This window comes from Acartia tonsa, chromosome 8, assembly GCF_053477335.1.
Source record: "Acartia tonsa isolate MP-2025a chromosome 8, ASM5347733v1, whole genome shotgun sequence".
NCBI lineage: Eukaryota > Metazoa > Arthropoda > Copepoda > Calanoida > Acartiidae > Acartia > Acartia tonsa.
Genome location: NC_137267.1, coordinates 24,686,810 through 24,705,023, shown reverse-complemented (window position 1 = coordinate 24,705,023; position 18,214 = coordinate 24,686,810). Strand labels below are relative to the sequence as shown.

At 30.9% G+C, this 18,214-nt stretch overlaps 2 protein-coding genes across 2 annotated transcripts in view; both read right to left on the bottom strand.

Annotated features, from left to right (window-relative positions):
* Nucleotides 1-78: 78 nt before the first annotated feature.
* On the bottom strand, nucleotides 79-2,541 carry LOC145326531 (protein unc-80 homolog). The gene is made up of 3 exons (XM_080169902.1): nucleotides 2,454-2,541; nucleotides 2,133-2,222; nucleotides 79-240 (listed from the first exon to the last, which is right to left on the bottom strand). Exons 1-3 carry the CDS (start codon nucleotides 2,481-2,483, stop codon nucleotides 79-81), a joined length of 282 nt encoding a protein of 93 aa, XP_080026028.1. The 5' UTR covers nucleotides 2,484-2,541.
* Nucleotides 2,542-3,889: 1,348 nt separating this feature from the next.
* LOC145326530 (protein unc-80 homolog) overlaps nucleotides 3,890-18,214 on the bottom strand; it is a 151,422-nt gene continuing 137,097 nt past the window's right edge. The window contains exons 80-93 of the mRNA XM_080169901.1: nucleotides 16,171-16,214; nucleotides 15,575-15,654; nucleotides 13,878-13,917; nucleotides 12,854-12,898; nucleotides 12,315-12,446; nucleotides 11,762-11,843; nucleotides 7,829-7,894; nucleotides 7,211-7,294; nucleotides 6,768-6,820; nucleotides 6,202-6,294; nucleotides 5,057-5,122; nucleotides 4,744-4,796; nucleotides 4,264-4,336; nucleotides 3,890-4,010 (exon numbers count right to left, since the gene is read on the bottom strand). Of these exons, the coding sequence (XP_080026027.1) occupies nucleotides 3,890-4,010; nucleotides 4,264-4,336; nucleotides 4,744-4,796; nucleotides 5,057-5,122; nucleotides 6,202-6,294; nucleotides 6,768-6,820; nucleotides 7,211-7,294; nucleotides 7,829-7,894; nucleotides 11,762-11,843; nucleotides 12,315-12,446; nucleotides 12,854-12,898; nucleotides 13,878-13,917; nucleotides 15,575-15,654; nucleotides 16,171-16,214 (1,032 nt within the window). The remainder of the gene's footprint in view (nucleotides 4,011-4,263; nucleotides 4,337-4,743; nucleotides 4,797-5,056; nucleotides 5,123-6,201; nucleotides 6,295-6,767; nucleotides 6,821-7,210; nucleotides 7,295-7,828; nucleotides 7,895-11,761; nucleotides 11,844-12,314; nucleotides 12,447-12,853; nucleotides 12,899-13,877; nucleotides 13,918-15,574; nucleotides 15,655-16,170; nucleotides 16,215-18,214) is intronic.

Below are 18,214 nucleotides of genomic sequence, written 5' to 3'. Positions count from 1 at the left end.
TTCTCTAAAAGAGTCTTTGTAATGTGATATAATATGATATAATTTATGTACAAATAGAACTTCTAGACAAAGGTCGTGCTACTGGAGGATTTTGAAGATTGAATTAGATTTTGGCCATTTTTTTTCTTTCAAAATCTCTTTATTCCTGATGAGAACTGGTTTCATAGATACTACGGACCAGTCTGTGACAGGTAGAACCTGTTGCATGTACTTCTTCAGACCGTTGCTCTGGATGGTGTCCTAAAAATGTTAACTTTGTTTTCCCGGATATTTATTGTTTGCATTTTTCAAATCAATTTACATATAGTTCTGTAATAATTATAAAACTGTTTTGTAAGCCTCATTTTGTGTACATCACAAATTCTACAAATTTTCTTCGCCATATCTTCGGAAAAGTATCTATAAAACTATACTAGAAATATACATTACAGTTAATCCGTTCGTCTGTAACATGATAAATATGTTAAGTATAGATGTATCTTTGGCATCTTTTTCGTCTGCTAGCAAATTGCTTTCTACTCTTTTGTGGCAACTTGGCTGTGTTAATATTTGCGACGATATTGCAAACAGGGGCGTCCAAGCTTTATTTTTTGGGGGGGGTAAAAAATTTTAGGGGGGGGGGTAATTCGTGTTTGGGGGGGGTAAAATGGCGCGCGAAGCGCGCCGAAATTTTTTTTTACCCCCCCCAAAATTTTTACCCCGGGGGTAAAATTTGATTGGGGGGGGTAATTACTCCCCCTAAAGTCTGTTGGGGGGGGTAAATACTCCCCCCAAATCTGTTGGGGGGGGTAATTACCCCCCCCCAAACTAATTTACCCCGGGGGTAAAATTTTTGGGGGGGGTAATTTAATTATGTAAAAAAAGCACCTACCTAATCTATTAAGTTAATAAGTACTATCCTATAACATAAAGTAGTAAGTAAGGTTTCTTTGACTATAGCTTCAGATTTCATTACTTTCAATACTGAGTTCTCCATTTTAGGAAAGCTTCACATAGATCCCATGATGGTTCCACACTATTATAGGTCAATCCTTTGAGTGGTTTTAGGCTATTTTTCTCCTCCCTTTTTACCCTTTAGAAAACACGAGTTCTTAGATGCTAAGGGCGCCACTACTATTCAAATATATAGTAGTATCTCATTCTTTAGAACATAAAAATACAATAATTAACTCACTAACCAATGAACCAATATGATTATACTTTAAAGTGAAGCGTCTTATAGGTCCTGGTAAGTTTTATAACTAGTTTTGAGACACCCTGTCATCCTCCCAAAAAAATTGCCTATAGAAATTCTTTTTCATTATTTAATGAAATATTTAATTTAGTTAGGTATCTATTTTATGGAATCTTCAGTGCTTTACAATTACATCATAGATCCCCCCCCCCAAAAAAAAATTTTCAGTAAAATTTTTTTTTTAAAGAACATTTATTTTGGGGGGGGTAATTACCCCCCCAAAATGGTTTGGGGGGGTAAATACCCCCCCAAAAAATTTTTTTTAAAGAACATTTATTTGGGGGGGGTAATTACCCCCCCAAAATGGTTTGGGGGGGGTAAATACCCCCCCCAAAATCGTTGGGGGTGCCTACGGCACCCCCAAGGTAGGGGTAATTTTTTTTTGGGGGGGGTATTGTTAAAAAAATTTTGGGGGTGCCGTAGGCACCCCCAAAATCGTTTGGGGGTGCCAAATGGCCCATTACCCCCCCCCTTGGACGCCTATGATTGCAAAGACACAAGTAGGCAAAGAGTCCACGGGGTGTGGGCTTCTTCATCTATTGTTTTATTGATTAACATTACAGATTATTTAGTATTGTAACTGATTTTAAGGAGCTAGCTTAATCATGCTAGAAGTCACCTAATTCAGAGAATATAATTTCACCTGATTATAAGGAGCTATCTTAATCATGCTAGAAGCCACCTCATTCAGACGAATATAATTGTACCTGATTATAAGGAGCTAGCTTAATCATGCTAGAAGTCACCTAATTCAGAGAATATAATTTCACCTGATTATAAGGAGCCAGCTTAATCATGCTAGAAGCCACCTCATTCAGACGAATATAATTGTACCTGATTATAAGGAGCCAGCTTAATCATGCTAGATGCCACCTCATTCAGACGAATATAATTGTACCTGATTATAAGGAGCTAGCTTAATCATGCTAGAAGCCACCTCATTCAGACGAATATAACATTTCAAATCCAATAAATCTATATTCTTCTCCTAAAATAATAGAAATTGTTATTAATAAAAGAATTTAAAAATCTAAGGAGCAATTTAACTTAATGTAAATCGCCAATAAATAAATTCTAAGTTAATTCCTATGTACAAAATTCAAATATATAAAAGTCTTGCAGTTTTACTGTGGAATGTTGATAACTTTTCGTGCGACTTTGGCTTGGTAAAAAAACCGGTTAAATACTGCCGAGCCATAATTTAAGGTATACTACTCACCTGGGCTGATTTTTTGTTAATTTCTGCCATTTTAGCCGTACATTTAGATACAAAGTCAGCTGTAAAATTTAACAAACAGTTTCGAGGAAATCTAGTAGAAAGAAATATTATTTTATAATATTTTCCCAAAAATAACTAGGAAAATCAAAAAGGAAGGGGACAATGGGTTGTTTTTTACGCTAGTCCCCAAAGACTTATAATTGCGTTTTCGTATTCATTGGATAAACAACTTTTGGGACTTTTACTATATTTTGATTGGTTGTTTCATTAAGTTGAGTGTCCAGACGTTTCAACCACTAGTTTTAATCTACAGAAGGGGTAAAATGGCAATTAAATCAAGCACTTCAGCAGTTTTAGATATCATGAAGAACATTCGGTGGGTCTGTCTGTCTGTGCCTCTAGAGGCCTCTAAGGGTATCAATATATAGGATTTTAAAAGAAGTTGTATCAACTTTTTTTTTTTATAGCTAGCCGGTTCTTTTAGTAAGTAGTAGATGTAAAATTTTTCATAGAATTCAAATATGCAATCGGTTTTTTTGTAGACCTCTTATTTTTTAAGTAATTTAAGTTTTTAAAAAAAATAATTAAGTCGGTTTTAAGGTACTAAAACGCAACAAAATAAAAGAAGAAAATGGTCAGTAAGAACAAAAATAGTAAGATCTTTAATTTGACACCTTACTTTTAAAATTCTGTTGAGTAATTATTGAAAAAATCTATTTTTTTAACCTCGGTATAATAAAAACTTTAGACCTAAATATTTTCTCAAACAGACATAAAAAACATGGGTTCATATATACCATTAGAATCAGAAAAATATTACGAATCCATTGTAAGCAAAATTGAAAAAAATTAAAAAATTAAAAAATTACAGAAATGGCCAATTATTTTTTTTGTTCAGACAACACTATTGTCTTCCCTTTTTTACCCCCTCTTTACCCCCTCTTTACCCCCTTCCCATTTTTATACTCAATTGAAGAATTAAGACGTTGCCTGTACAACATAATATGATATTTTCATATAATTCCTTTTATTGTAGTTTATATACTATATTGTAAACTTTTTTTTTCAATTTTGCTTACAATGGATTCGTAATATTTTTCTGATTCTAATGGTATATATGAACCCATATTTTTTTATTTGTGAAATAATAAAATTAAGTTCAAAGTTTTTATTCTCGTGGGTTTAAAAAAATCGATTTTTTCAATAATTACCTGACAGAATTGAAAAAGTAAGGTGTCAAATTAAAGATCTTACTATTTTTGTTCATAATGACCATTTTCTTTCTTTTTTTTGTTGCATTTTAGTACCTTAAAATCGACTTAATTTTTTTTTTTTTAAACTTAAATTACTTAAAAAATAAGAGGTCTACAAAAAAACCGATTGCATATCTGAATTCTATGAAAAATTTTACATCTACTACTTACTAAAAGAACCGGCTAGCTATAAAAAGAATAGTTGATACACCTTCTTTTGAAAATGAAATAGCATATTTCTTTCCTAAAGCTCTCTCTTTTTGTTTCACTGTCTTCACTATCTTCTGTGAATGATTTTCCTCTGCTAAATTAGAAAAAAAATATGATTGTTTTTGTCATATTATAAACTGCTCATTCTTAACAAGAATCTTGTTAATCTGGTACTTTAATAGTCCGGTTGGCCAGTAGTGTTTCTGAAATTTAAGAACTTTCATTTTCCCTTTTCTGCCCATTCCTTTATTTAATTAACAATTATAAAACCACTTTATTTTTATTTTCCTTTTGTTGTTTTCATTCATTATGTTAAGAAATAAAATATCTTAAAAGCATATTTTTGCCTGTTTTGTTCTTGAATAAATTTAGAGTGAGAATCATCATCTATCTCTATCACTGGAGAATAGGGCGGCTTCCCTGAAAATTACAAATATAAATCTATTTCCAAGAGATAGGAAATTGAGAGTTATAAGTTGATTTATGGGCAATAGGCATATTCCTCTATCAGCACTGTTGATCAAACAAAACCCCTCTACTTGCAAATTTCATAATAAATAAACACTAGCAATTTTGGAGAACTCATACCTTTTGAGACAAAGGCCTTGAGAGGTTCTCCTTACCTATCCTAATCTAAATTTAGCATAAAATGGCTTAAAAAAAATATTTGTTTTTTGGCTAACAATTTAAAGGTAATTACTTCTTTTACACTGAAATCAATCTAAGAGGTAAACCCACGGCTTAGTACTTCCTAACTATGAAACTTAAAGTATGTTTTTATTACATAAATTTAATATCTAATAAATCTATTAAGATTAATGATTTACCATAATGAGAAGTAGATTTCATTTCTTCGCTCCTTACAGGGCCAGTATACATTCTATAAAAGAAAAAAGGTAAAACTGTAGTTAATAGTAGCATTAACATTTGACATTGTAATGATCTCTTATTATGACCTTTATAAAAGTTTAATTCGATCCACAAACAAGAAAGTTAAAGTGCGAGCACGGATGATCAAACTATAGGAAATGAGAATATAACCTAAGTATAAAGTAACGGTGCTTCTACAAAATTTAATTAAAACTAACATGCTTTATTCAAATTTAAATCAAAATAATTTATAAAATATAATAAACTTACTGAGAAAGTTTTTCGCTGTTATGAACAATTGTCTTCATTGTTAGTGATAGCTGAACTATTATTTCCCTAAAAATTATATTTTGAAAACAAAAACAAAATCTTTCAATTTATTTAAAAGATTAAAATGATTTATATAAGAGAAGAATCCGAAATCATGATGACTTTAGCTCAAATTCCATGTGGGTTGCTCTTATTTCTACGACTAGCAAAAGAACAATCACTGTGTTAAAAAAAAGAATTTTTAAATCAATTTATTATTATTTGTATAATTAGTCAAAATTACACCTGTGCCACCATTCAAGCAAGCTAGTATTAGATACTCACAAATTCGAGGGCTATTTAGAATGTAAGCTAATCAAAAAAGGCAGCACACTAATTTTTACCAATGAGACGAGAGCTTTTATTATTTTGTTTTTCATCCATTGAGAGAACACAAGGTGCTTTGACTTTTTTGTCAGAACCTAAATTGGGACATAGTTCATTTTATTACCCTAGGTTAGGTAACTTCATTTCACTTTTCAATAAAATCTAAAATGCAGCCGTTTTTGAGAAAATTAGATTTGAAAACTTCAAGTCCAATTTTTATCCCCTAGGAGTTACCGCATAATCATGACAGGAAAAGCTAAGATTATTTATTTAAAATTTTGACCAACTTTGCTTTAATGAAGTCTTTCATAAAACCTTTCTATATATGATTTATTAAAGGCTGAATTTCCGTGACCTTAGCAAAGCAATTGATACAAATGGCTATGAATCAACTCATTTCAGGAGTGGTTTTATGAAGAACTATATAAGAGCAAACTTGTTCAAAATTTAAAATAAATAATCTTTGCTTTTCTTGTCACGATTATGCAGTAACTCCTAGGGGTTGAAAATTAAACTTGAAATTTTCAAATCTAATTTTCTCAAAAACGGCTGCATTTTAGATTTTATTGAAAAGTGAAATGAAGTTACCTAACCTAGGGTAATGAAATGCACTATGTCCCAATTTAGGTTCTGACACAAAAGTCAAAGCATCTTCGAACGCACTGTGAGAACAAAACAAATGCAATCTTAAATGCAAGCTTTTGAACCTTTAACATCAATGCACATAAATTTTAGATTGTAACAGACTACAAGATAAAAACCCAATATAAAAAGTTTACCTTATAGATTTCATATCCATGTGCCTGTCCTTGAGAATGGTATCCAGGTAAAGAGGTATCAATGCGTCCAGAACGGTCAACATGTCATTGGCCCTAAGATAAACAGACAATTTTATTGTTACAGCTTAAAAATATAAAATTTAAGCAAAATTTTATTCATTGTATCATTGCTTAAACTGACATTAAGTATATTACAAGAACAAATACAATGCATGTCAATTAATAAAAAAAAACACCATTTGTTCTTTAATTAATACCTCTGGGGGCGGTTGATTACAAAGTAGGGCCAGATCTTTATAGAAGGTCAAAGGTACTAACGTACCAACTATTGCAGACTATCATTCCTAAGATTGCACAACCTTTGTAAGGAAGTACAAACTATGCATGGTACTTCTTCTTCACTAATCTTACCAATAATGTTGCGCTTTTGGCATAGCAGCAGTAGGTACTACATTAGACTATTTAGTAATGATGTGGTTTGGGCCGAGATTAGAACCCATCACCTGACAAACGTCTAACGAATGCACTACGTATTTCCTACATTCGCGGGTTAAAAAAACATTTACCTTTGAGCAGAAGAATCATAGGCTGCCACCATACCACAAACTGATATACACTCCTTAAATATTAATCTGTATGTATAGTTAATTTCAAACAAGTACAAAATAAAAAACTTTTTGCAGGGAATGCGCATATACAATATCGTGACTGACGTACAAAAAAAACGTATAGTGTAGCTGTAATAGTGGAAATCGTTTTTTTTTATAATATTGTTAGATAATTCATATTTATTTGGCAAATTGTCCAAAATAAGTTTTTTCATTCATAGATTAAAACTTCTTTTCTTTTAACGTAACAGAAAATAAACACAACATTATGGTTATAATTAGGCTATAATTTGTCATATCCCCCCCGCCCCCCCCCCCCCCCCCTCCATCAACTGCTAACATTCATATAATGGAATATTCTATGCATATTTGGTTTCATAATGATTTTAAACTTTTCTAACCAGTATAGAAATAGTATCAGTTTCTCCACTGTAACAGAAATCAAGTGCTGACAGAGGTTTCTTCATTTTTACTAATTCCATAACCTAAATTGGATCATTGAAAGAAAACCAAGTAGCTGGTTACGTCGAATTTTTATAGTAGCTTTTGGTAGGTTATTTAAGATTATGATTGCCCCGCAGGGGCTAAAAATTGGAGAAAAGCTACTGTGAAAATACGACGAAACCGGCTACTTCGTTTTCTTTGCATGATTCCCTAAATCACACTATAAGTCTATATATCAATCTATTGATCAATCAATAAATATCAGAATCAATCTCTAATCCCACTTTATCAAACATAATTACTTAACTGATTTATAAATCTATCAATTACTGTCTTTTCAATAATTTTATTGATTAATTTTCTAATTGAGTAATCTTTCAATTAATTAATGATTAATTATCATGTCCAATCATTTAAACACCAGAGTCTAACAATCAATATATCAATCAACAAATTTATCAATTTATGTATCAATATTTAATTCATGAAACAATCTATGAATCAATTTATGAATCACTCCATTAACCAATTAATCAACTTATCTATCTATCTCTTAATCAATCAATAATATGAACCTGAACAACATCATTTGTAGGTTTATCCATACTTGCCACCAGTTGATACAAAGCGCTTGGAGATATCTAAAAAAAAGTATTACAGTATAAGAGAATATTCAGCAAAAGTATGAAATTGTATATTAAGATTTTGATTACAAAAACAACATTGGCAAAGAAGTTATTCTTAAATTAGATGAAGAAAAACCAGTTTGATAAAACCAACATTTACATTTTTTTAGTTATTCTTTGTTTCTGTGCTTATCAGAACCATTTACAATATCTAAATTGCAAGGTTTCGAACAGTTAACTTAAAGGTTCAAAGTATAGGATTAAACTGTATTAAACAATAAACTTGTAAGATATTTCAGTGATACTAATATAACAAACACACGCTTAAAAAAACGGAGACCTATAGATTAGCTTCGCTACAAAAAAACGTGGCCAAGTTAAAAATATAAAAAATCAATATTGCATTGAAAGAAATAGAAATGTGCAACTGTAAATCCTATAATGGAAAATATGTAAAAATGGGTGAAAAGATGCTGAAAGAAAAGTTTTTAATATGAAGTTTATTTCTTTCGTATTGGCTGGATATAGTAAGCTTCTCCCTATGGATGGGATAGAAATTATTAACATAAATTATAAATGTTTTTATAAGCATTGACAAAATTAGCAATTGCTGACATAATATCGAACAACGTTCATTAAAATATCATACATGTACTTAAGTTCATAGGCATCGGAAAGGGGTGAAAAGGGGTGTCAAAACCTCCCTTTTAACTGAAATTTGGTAAATCTGCCCCTTTCCTTCTTTTTCTCCTCTAAAGAGGTACAACCCCAATGATAAAACCCTGTGCACTCCACTTCTCAGGTTGATATATTAACTACACAAAAGTTTGAAAAAGATATTTTTAAATATTTTTTGTTTTAGAATAATATATACTATCCTTGATGTTCGCTAAAAAAACAAGGACAATAACATTTAAAAGTAGTGCAACTATAATGTTACGAAAACATTAGATTTGCTATTGTTGACTTAACTTCCTTCTACGGAGGGACGCTAAACACTAACTTACATACATACCCTAGTTAATAGTTAAATAGAAGCCTTGCTGTTATAAAGTATCAGAGTAATGATAAGTTCTGGCTGACTATGGATACTAAACTTACATACACACTCTAGTTATATAGAAGTCTTGCTGTTATAAAGTATCAGAGTAGAGATAAGTTCTGGCTGACTATGGATACTAAACTTACATACACACTCTAGTTATATAGAAGTCTTGCTATTATAAAGTATCAGAGTAGAGATAAGTTCTGGCTGACTATGGATACTAAACTTACATACACACTCTAGTTATATAGAAGTCTTGCTGTTATAAAGTATCAGAGTAGAGATAAGTTCTGGCTGAGTATGGATACTAAACTTACATATAGACTATAGTTATATAGAAGCCTTGCTATTATAAAGTATCAGAGTAGAGATAAGTTCTGGCTGACTATGGATACTAAACTTACATATAGACTATAGTTATATAGAAGCCTTGCCATTATAAAGTATCAGAATAGAGATAAGTTCTGGCTGACTATGGATACTAAACTTACATACACACTCTAGTTATATAGAAGTCTTGCTATTATAAAGTATCAGAGTAGAGATAAGTTCTGGCTGACTATGGATACTAAACTTACATATAGACTATAGTTATATAGAAGCCTTGCTATTATAAAGTATCAGAATAGAGATAAGTTCTGGCTGACTATGGATACTAAACTTACATATAGACTCTAGTTATATAGAAGCCTTGCTGTTATAAAGTATCAGAGTAGAGATAAGTTCTGGCTGACTATGGATACTAAACTTACATATAGACTCTAGTTATATAGAAGCCTTGCTATTATAAAGTATCAGAGTAGAGATAAGTTCTGGCTGACTATGGATACTAAACTTACATATAGACTATAGTTATATAGAAGCCTTGCTATTATAAAGTATCAGAATAGAGATAAGTTCTGGCTGACTATGGATACTAAACTTACATACACACTCTAGTTATATAGAAGTCTTGCTATTATAAAGTATCAGAGTAGAGATAAGTTCTGGCTGACTATGGATACTAAACTTACATATAGACTATAGTTATATAGAAGCCTTGCTATTATAAAGTATCAGAGTAGAGATAAGTTCTGGCTGACTATGGATACTAAACTTACATATAGACTATAGTTATATAGAAGCCTTGCTATTATAAAGTATCAGAATAGAGATAAGTTCTGGCTGACTATGGATACTAAACTTACATACACACTCTAGTTATATAGAAGTCTTGCTATTATAAAGTATCAGAGTAGAGATAAGTTCTGGCTGACTATGGATACTAAACTTACATATAGACTATAGTTATATAGAAGCCTTGCTATTATAAAGTATCAGAGTAGAGATAAGTTCTGGCTGACTATGGATACTAAACTTACATATAGACTATAGTTATATAGAAGCCTTGCTATTATAAAGTATCAGAATAGAGATAAGTTCTGGCTGACTATGGATACTAAACTTACATACACACTCTAGTTATATAGAAGTCTTGCTATTATAAAGTATCAGAGTAGAGATAAGTTCTGGCTGACTATGGATACTAAACTTACATATAGACTATAGTTATATAGAAGCCTTGCTATTATAAAGTATCAGAGTAGAGATAAGTTCTGGCTGACTATGGATACTAAACTTACATATAGACTATAGTTATATAGAAGCCTTGCTATTATAAAGTATCAGAGTAGAGATAAGTTCTGGCTGACTATGGATACTAAACTTACATACACACTCTAGTTATATAGAAGCCTTGCTGTTATAAAGTATCAGAGTAGAGATAAGTTCTGGCTGACTGCGCACACTAAAACTTTTTAAAGGATTTCTTACAAAAGAACCAATTTTTACAAAAGATTAAATTTGCAGAATTTTTAAAAAGTAAACTTATTTTGGAAGGGAGGAAATATTTTTTTCATAGATTATATGACACTTTAAACATTAAAAATGATAATAAATATAATTTACAGTCAACATTTTAAAAACTCCTTTTTCATAGTTTATTTCTTATATTTGCATAGCTTTAGTAGCTAAAACAGATAAAATTAAAATCATTGATTTACATAAGATAGAAGCTTTTCATAGACTAAGATCTAAGTAATTATTTCAGCTCTAAATTCTGAGGAACATTTTATAAACATTTTTTTTTCTATGTAGTTCTTATCAAATATGAAATGTGATCACCTGGCCCTGAATAGGCAAGGTACAGCCATAAAGATAATCTAAAAATAAATTTTGTCCCTACATTCAAGAATAAGCTTATAAAATTTTATTGTAGACTTTTCCCCATTTTTCTCTCCATTGTTTTTTGTATTAGTCGCGCGCCGGAAACATTTTTTTACTAATTACCAATTAACGTCTCTAGTATGACGCAATGTATGCAAGGCAAAGTTTTTTTGGGTAACATATTTCCCGAAAAAAGTAGATTTGAATTTATGTCGCTTATTTCTAAATACTTGCTCTTGAAATGGCTTATACAACTTTTAGATAGAAAAACACTTTTCCATTTTATATACTGATTCGACAAGTTTTGTCTTATTTCATCTCGCGGAATAAATATAAATTCCAGCATGTCTACTAAATTAATGTTAATTAAAGATTTTAGAAATGGTAACAAATGCTGATAAAGATAGGCAGCAATCATACATTCTACTCTTTAGCAGATAGACCTTTAATAATTGATAATATACTATGTTTTAACTCCTTCCAACCCTCATTACAAAGAGCTTGACGTCATTACATTCACGCATAGTATCTCTAGATAACGGTCACGCAACCAAAGTGTTGGTTGCCTGTTTGGCCATTCTTAATCATTGGTCGATCCTTGGATGCAAACACTAATTTTTACTTGTACTAACCTTAAAAGGATCCGAATAATCTGCTCTCTTGGTAGACAAACTTTGTGCAATAGAACCAAACATTTGCACCAAGAATGGTTTTCTACAAGAAAAGAAATCTGTTATGTTTGGTGGATTTACTTACCTCCGTTACGTCGCTCAAAGTAAGTTAAGAGGATGATTCTAAGAGAGTTAACAAATGTTGTTTAAATATACTTTAGCTTTAACATAGAGTAAGAGTGATAAGGTTTTTCTAGTCTAAAACTAATAGATTCAATATCTACTCAACTGATCGATTTATCCTTTTTGTAGGATAAAGGTCCCGGAATAGTTTTAGACCATTTTTGTTCAGTTATAAGCCTTGGAATTATTTAGGATGTTTTTATTCCCCCCGCTTACCCTTTTAAATACAGAGTCCTAAGATGCTAGAAGCACAGCTGCTAGTTTATATGTTTAAGTATAGCCAGTTGCTTAGATAATTTTTCCAGAGGCGTTTTCCCTTCAGAAGAATTAGAATTTTCCGAGATCTTAATAGTGAGAAATATTCTATTTTTTATAATTTCATAAAGTTTACCTATGTAGAATATATAATTGTTTGACAAGGAACTCAATGCTTGCAGTCACCAGCTGATTTGAAATATTATTTGTGTAGATTTGTAACAAGGATGGCATCACCAGAAGGTATCCACTCACATTGAATATATTTCTAAATATAAATAGTTATATTCGCAGCTAAAGTCGCAGTCACCATACGCCGACAATTTACAACCGCAGCAAGTCAAAACTATATTCTTCTTCAGTTGATGCCGGCAAAAGAAGCTTTTTATAGTGCCTACAAAAAATAACATCATATTGCCCAACTAATGGTCGATATAAATGTATACTGGCCTACCATTGGTAATTTAGTCTGTGTATTGGGATATTATTGGTCATTTGTATTGTAAGGCGTTATTTTTTTAAAATGCACTATAAAGAGCTTCCCTATAAAAATATTCGCTTTGCAGCAGAAAGCAGCCTACAAACTCTAGTTATCATTTTTAATAATTTTCAGCTGTAGCTTAGCCAGATTTCTATAATAAGCTATGTAAGTACGTCCATTTTATATTTGCTTACCTAAATTGCTGAGTTGCATTGATAATTGCGGCACTCGAATATCTAGTTCAACAATTCAATCGTTGTTGTTTTTTTTTTACTTAAACCTTTGTATAGACTGTTCTAAAGCTATTGTATGTGTCTTAAAATAAAATATTCAAGTTTCGGTATAAAATTGTAAATTATGAAAGAAGCAAGATTAAGAAATATTATCTAAAAAAGGATTTTGGTTAGTTCAGAGGTTTATAATAAACTAAATTATACCACAGATAATGTAAAATATAGATTTTTTATTTAGTTTCGAAGTTTAGCAGAAAAAGCATTCATTGAAAAAGTATTATTATATACATTTTTGACAGGTTTATTCTAAACTTAATTATACCCAGATAAAGATTATACTAGCGACTACGCCCTTAGCTTATAGGGGCTCTGTATTCGGAGTGGTAGTGAAGGACAGGAAAATATTGTAAATCCAACCCAGGACCTTTATGAAGCTTCTCTCAAGTAGAGAACTCAATCGGTTCGGTAGTTGTCAAAATCTTAAGCTAAAGACAAAAAACCTTACTACTTTTACCTTATTAGGTGTTAAAAGATATTCCTTTTTATTCTATACTTTGAACTAAGAAAAATGAAATATTCTATTTAATACTTTATCTATGTAACTGTATGATTAAAGATGTGATGTGATAATCCAATTATCTAAGATTTTCCTCTCTCTTTCTTTATCTCTCTCTCTGTCTCTCTCTTTCTCTCTGTCTCTCTTTCTCTGTCTCTCTCTCTCTCTGTCTCTCTCTCTCTCTGTCTCTCTCTATTTCTCTCTTTTTATGTATGTCTCTGACTGTCTTTCTATATCTCTCTCTCCCTCCCTCTATACTCTCTCTTTCTATTTTCTCTTTTTCTTCATGAATAAACTTTGGTCCTAGAAAATTATGAATTAGGAAAAATTTATGGTCATTATGATTACTTTAAAAACAGTTTTGCTTTATTTAACCACAATTGCTATGTTTAAATCTATTAAAATGTTCTGATTTGAATTGTTTTCCTAAGGATGGCGGCTTCGTCTGGATGAATAGCAAGGGATCCTGGTTACATTCAAATACAAATGTTTTAACCTCAAGGAGGTAGGGGACAATGGCATGTAAATTATTCTTGTCCCCAAAGTTTTATAAACACGTTCTCTCATTTATTTAACATTTTGGACTCTCAGATCTTAATCGTCCAAACTTTTCTTACAGTATTTTTAAAAGCGAAGCTTTTCTATAATTAGGGTCGGTCCGTCCGTCCGTACGTCCGTACGTCCGTCCGTCCGTACGTCCGTAACGGATAGCTTTTTTCGTTAATTTAGGCATGTTAGAATTGTCCTATCGATTTCAAATTTTGCATGGTGATTCCTTTAATAGTTAGGTACGATTTAGAAAGCGTAGCAACTCTATAATCATCACCAAAATGTCCGTACGTCCATTTTAAACATGTTGATTTTTTTTACTTTTTTAAATAGCTTTTTTCGTTAATTTAGGCATGTTAGAATTGTCCTATCGATTTCAAATTTTGCATGGTGATTCCTGTAATAGTTAGGTACGAGTTAGAAAGCGTAGCAACTCTATAATCATTACCAGAATGTCCGTACGTCCATTTTAAACATGTTGATTTTTTTTCCATTTTTAACAACAAATTTGTAAGTGACCTAATTATCCGATTAGGCCGATTTTTGGTATACTGATTCCTTGGACAACAAAGTACAATGTTATAAGCGAAGCAACTCTATAATCAAGTCCTAAAAATGTAAGTATGTCCATAATCATTATCCTGTATCAAGCAGTTTTTCAACAAATTTACTTACAATTTTGCTTTGACTCTTATACATTCGCATTCTGATTATTCAGTTCTGACATTATACAAGTGTTAATGTCCGTTTGTCCTACCGTTTCAGAGCTTCGCTTTTATGGATGTTGTCATCCTTGTTATTATAAATTTTGTTGAACATAATTTGGGGAGTACCACAAAATTTTTTAAATATTTTTTTAGGATGCGGGAGTGATAGCAAAATATACACCCTATTTCAGCTTTTTGCAGTGTAAAAAATACTCCTATTTTAAATCTCATTTTTAAAAGCGAAGCTTTTCTATAATTAGGGTCGGTCCGTCCGTACGTCCGTCCGTCCGTACGTCCGTCCGTCCGTCCGTACGTCCGTAACGGATAGCTTTTTCCGTTAATTTAGGCATGTTAGAATTATCCTATCGATTTCAAACTTTGCATGATGATTCCTGAAGTAGTTAGGTACGATTTAGAAAGCGTAGCAACTCTATAATCATTACCAGAATGTCCGTACGTCCATTTAAACATGTTGATTTTTCTACTTTTTTAACAACAAATTTTTATGTGATCTAATTATCCGTTTGATCTAATTTTTTGTATATTGATTCCTGGGACAACAAAGAACAATATTATAAGCGAAGCAACTCTATAATCAAGTTAAAAAATGTAAGTATGTCCATAAACATTATCCTGTTTTTAAGCAGTTTTTCAACAAATTTACCTACAATTTTGATTCGACATTTATACATTTATGTTCCGATTTTTCAGTTACTATACAAGTGTTAATGTCCGTTTGTCCTAACGTTTCAGTGCTTCGCTTTTATGGATGTTGTCATCCTTGTTATTCTTCATATTGTTGTAAATGCAGCAATATATAAGTTTCGGAGCGTAGCAATTCATTATGCATTATTTTGTATTTGTTTCCTGTGATAACATTAAGAAATAGTTGGATATCCTCAGGATGGACAAAATTGCCAGCCATTGCCTCAAACATTCGGGATATCAACCTAAAACAGAAATTTACCATTATTTAATTGTTTTCACAAAAAAGAAAAATTGAAGAGAAAAAAAAACGATCTAATAACTTTTTTCATTTTAAGCAATTGACTGTTTGTGCTACATATCATTGTTTCTTAAACAAAACAGATTTTTTTAAAAAACAATTTATATCTTATTTAGTTGCATTTAAATAAGATCTTAAGATTTTCAAAGTGCCAAACGTTTCACAGAAACCAAAATTTTTGATTGCACCATATTTGTCTAAAAATATATTATTAATATTTCTCGTATTCATTCGAAACCGGTGGAGTAGAACCGGTCCTCATCCATACGAAAAAATTATGTCTAGCATTGTATTATATCCAGTTTTCTATCATTATAAAAATGTACAATAAAAGGAGCAAGTTTTTTTTAGCCTGTGCCTTTGGCATCTATGGGCTAAAGAAACTGGTTTTGATCTTTTAATTGTACATTTTATATTTGCGGAAAGCTATTTATAATACGATGTCATAAATATATACTACCTTATCCAGTTAAACTTGTGCAGAACATCCATACCTTGGAGCTCCTAAAAATAAACAAATGTTCAAGTTTTGAAAATAATTAAACAAGATATGTTTTCGTGAAAACTTGCGCATTTGCATTTGAAATTGAATATTCACTTCAAACTCCATACAACAATAAAACACATATTATGCATACCGTTAGAACTGCTATGAAGTCTATTTTTTGGAAATATAAAAACGATTCCTGTGCTAGGTATATTTTATGAGCTGCGTGGTAAAATATACCAACTGACTTAAAACTTGACTTGCGAGTAAATGATTACAGATTAAAGTAAAGGGTGTGAGAAAAAAAATATGTACTTTTTTAAAATTCTAAATGTACGGCTTGTGTTAGAAGTAGAAAAATGTCATGCAAACCCTTAGAACCGCTATGAACTCTATTTTTTGGAAATATAAAAACCATTGTTTTGCTATGTGGTAAAATATCCTAACTGACTTAAAACTTGACTTGCTAATTAAAACTCAACAGATTCATTTTTTAACTTTTCTCACATTTTTCAATATTGCTCACAAACTACCAACAGCAAAAAAAAACAGTCTATGACGGTTTTAACAATATTAATAGCATTTTTTTTATTATGAACACAAGCTGAAGAGTTTGAATTTTTAAAACGTACGCGTTTTTGCACACCCTTTCTTTACTTTAATCTTTAATGATTTACTCACAAGTCAAGTTTTAAACCATTTGGGACATTTTAACACGTAGCTCCTAAACTATGCCTAGGATTCGTTTTCATATTTCCAAAAAAATAGAGTTCATAACGGTTCTAACAGTATGCATAACATTTTTCTACTATTAACACAAGTCGCGCAATTTTTATTTAAAAATTTTTTTTGCTCACCCTTTAGTAAAAGTTGGGCTTTTTGACATAAAATTTTCTGATAACATATTTTTGAATTTATTACAGAATTACTGTAAGCTTGGAAATACCAAATGAACTAATTCACTAAGTATCAAATCATTATCTGGCCTGTTTTCTAAAATATTTTTCCTGCCCCTTGATTTTGTATGTAGTTATATATATATTTGTCTTTTTGACAATATTATTTCAGTGTTTTGTCTGTGAAAAATCTCACAAAATTTTATTTCTTTCCTGTATTATACCACATGTACTTTACTAATTTGTATTATTGTATGAATAGTAACTTAATTTAAAAAATAGTTGATAAACAAGGATGCAAACTTTCATAAGACGTTACTGGGTACTTAGAATTAAATTGTTTGTATAGGATCCTTTGCAAAAAGGAGTTCTTACTTGCTACTTGCAAAATCTGTCAAAAATTGCAAATATTTGCCAGAAAACTCGAAATAAATTTTTTATTCAATTGCATAGAAGAAGCTTATAAACATTTGGACAAAAAAAATAATGAAAGAAATCCGTGAATAATTTAAATCTGACTTTTGAATAAAAATGTACCAAAAAAAGGGCCAGGGTTAAAACAGACAAATGGTCTATTTTATTCATAAAAAAATATAGGATAATTGTCAGAGAAACAGTTCTAGCGGTTAATTCAAATTAGACAATTTCTTTTATATAAAAAACTTTAAGCGCCGGAAAGTTTCATTTGTGAAGTCAAAAAAATACGTCAAAAAAGAAGGGATGAGAGAAGAAGTGGAACGGAAACCCCTAAAATAGAGATGTATTTAGACGTTTTTTTATGACGTAACGCATGATACTTTCCAGCGCTTTAAAATTTGCTTTATAAAATAAAATTTAGCACATAATTAAGCAAATTAACATAGTAAAGTATAATTATATCAATTTAGTTCTGGTAAGAAAATATCAAAATGAAAAAAGTTGTTGAATCACAAATGCTAGGGTTGTTATGCATTATGTTTTTGAATAATTTTTACGTATTTTTTTCCTTCAAAACATTATAATACTGTTTTAATATAAAATTTATAACTATATTTTATAAAAGATTTTATTTTTTACTTTCCAAAATGTAATTGGTTAAAAAAATAAGGGCATGGGGGTCAGTGCTCGAAAGGCACTTTGAG

Excerpts from the sequence above, each read along its gene's own strand:
- LOC145326531 (XM_080169902.1), bottom strand. The coding sequence starts at position 2,483 with ATGGCAGAAATTAACAAAAAATCAGCCCAG. Across the intron at positions 2,223-2,453 it reads TTAACAAAAAATCAGCCCAG|GAGAAGAATATAGATTTATT; the intron begins GTGAGTAGTATA and ends CTATTATTTTAG. Across the intron at positions 241-2,132 it reads AGCTAGCTCCTTATAATCAG|GACACCATCCAGAGCAACGG; the intron begins GTACAATTATAT and ends TAACATTTTTAG.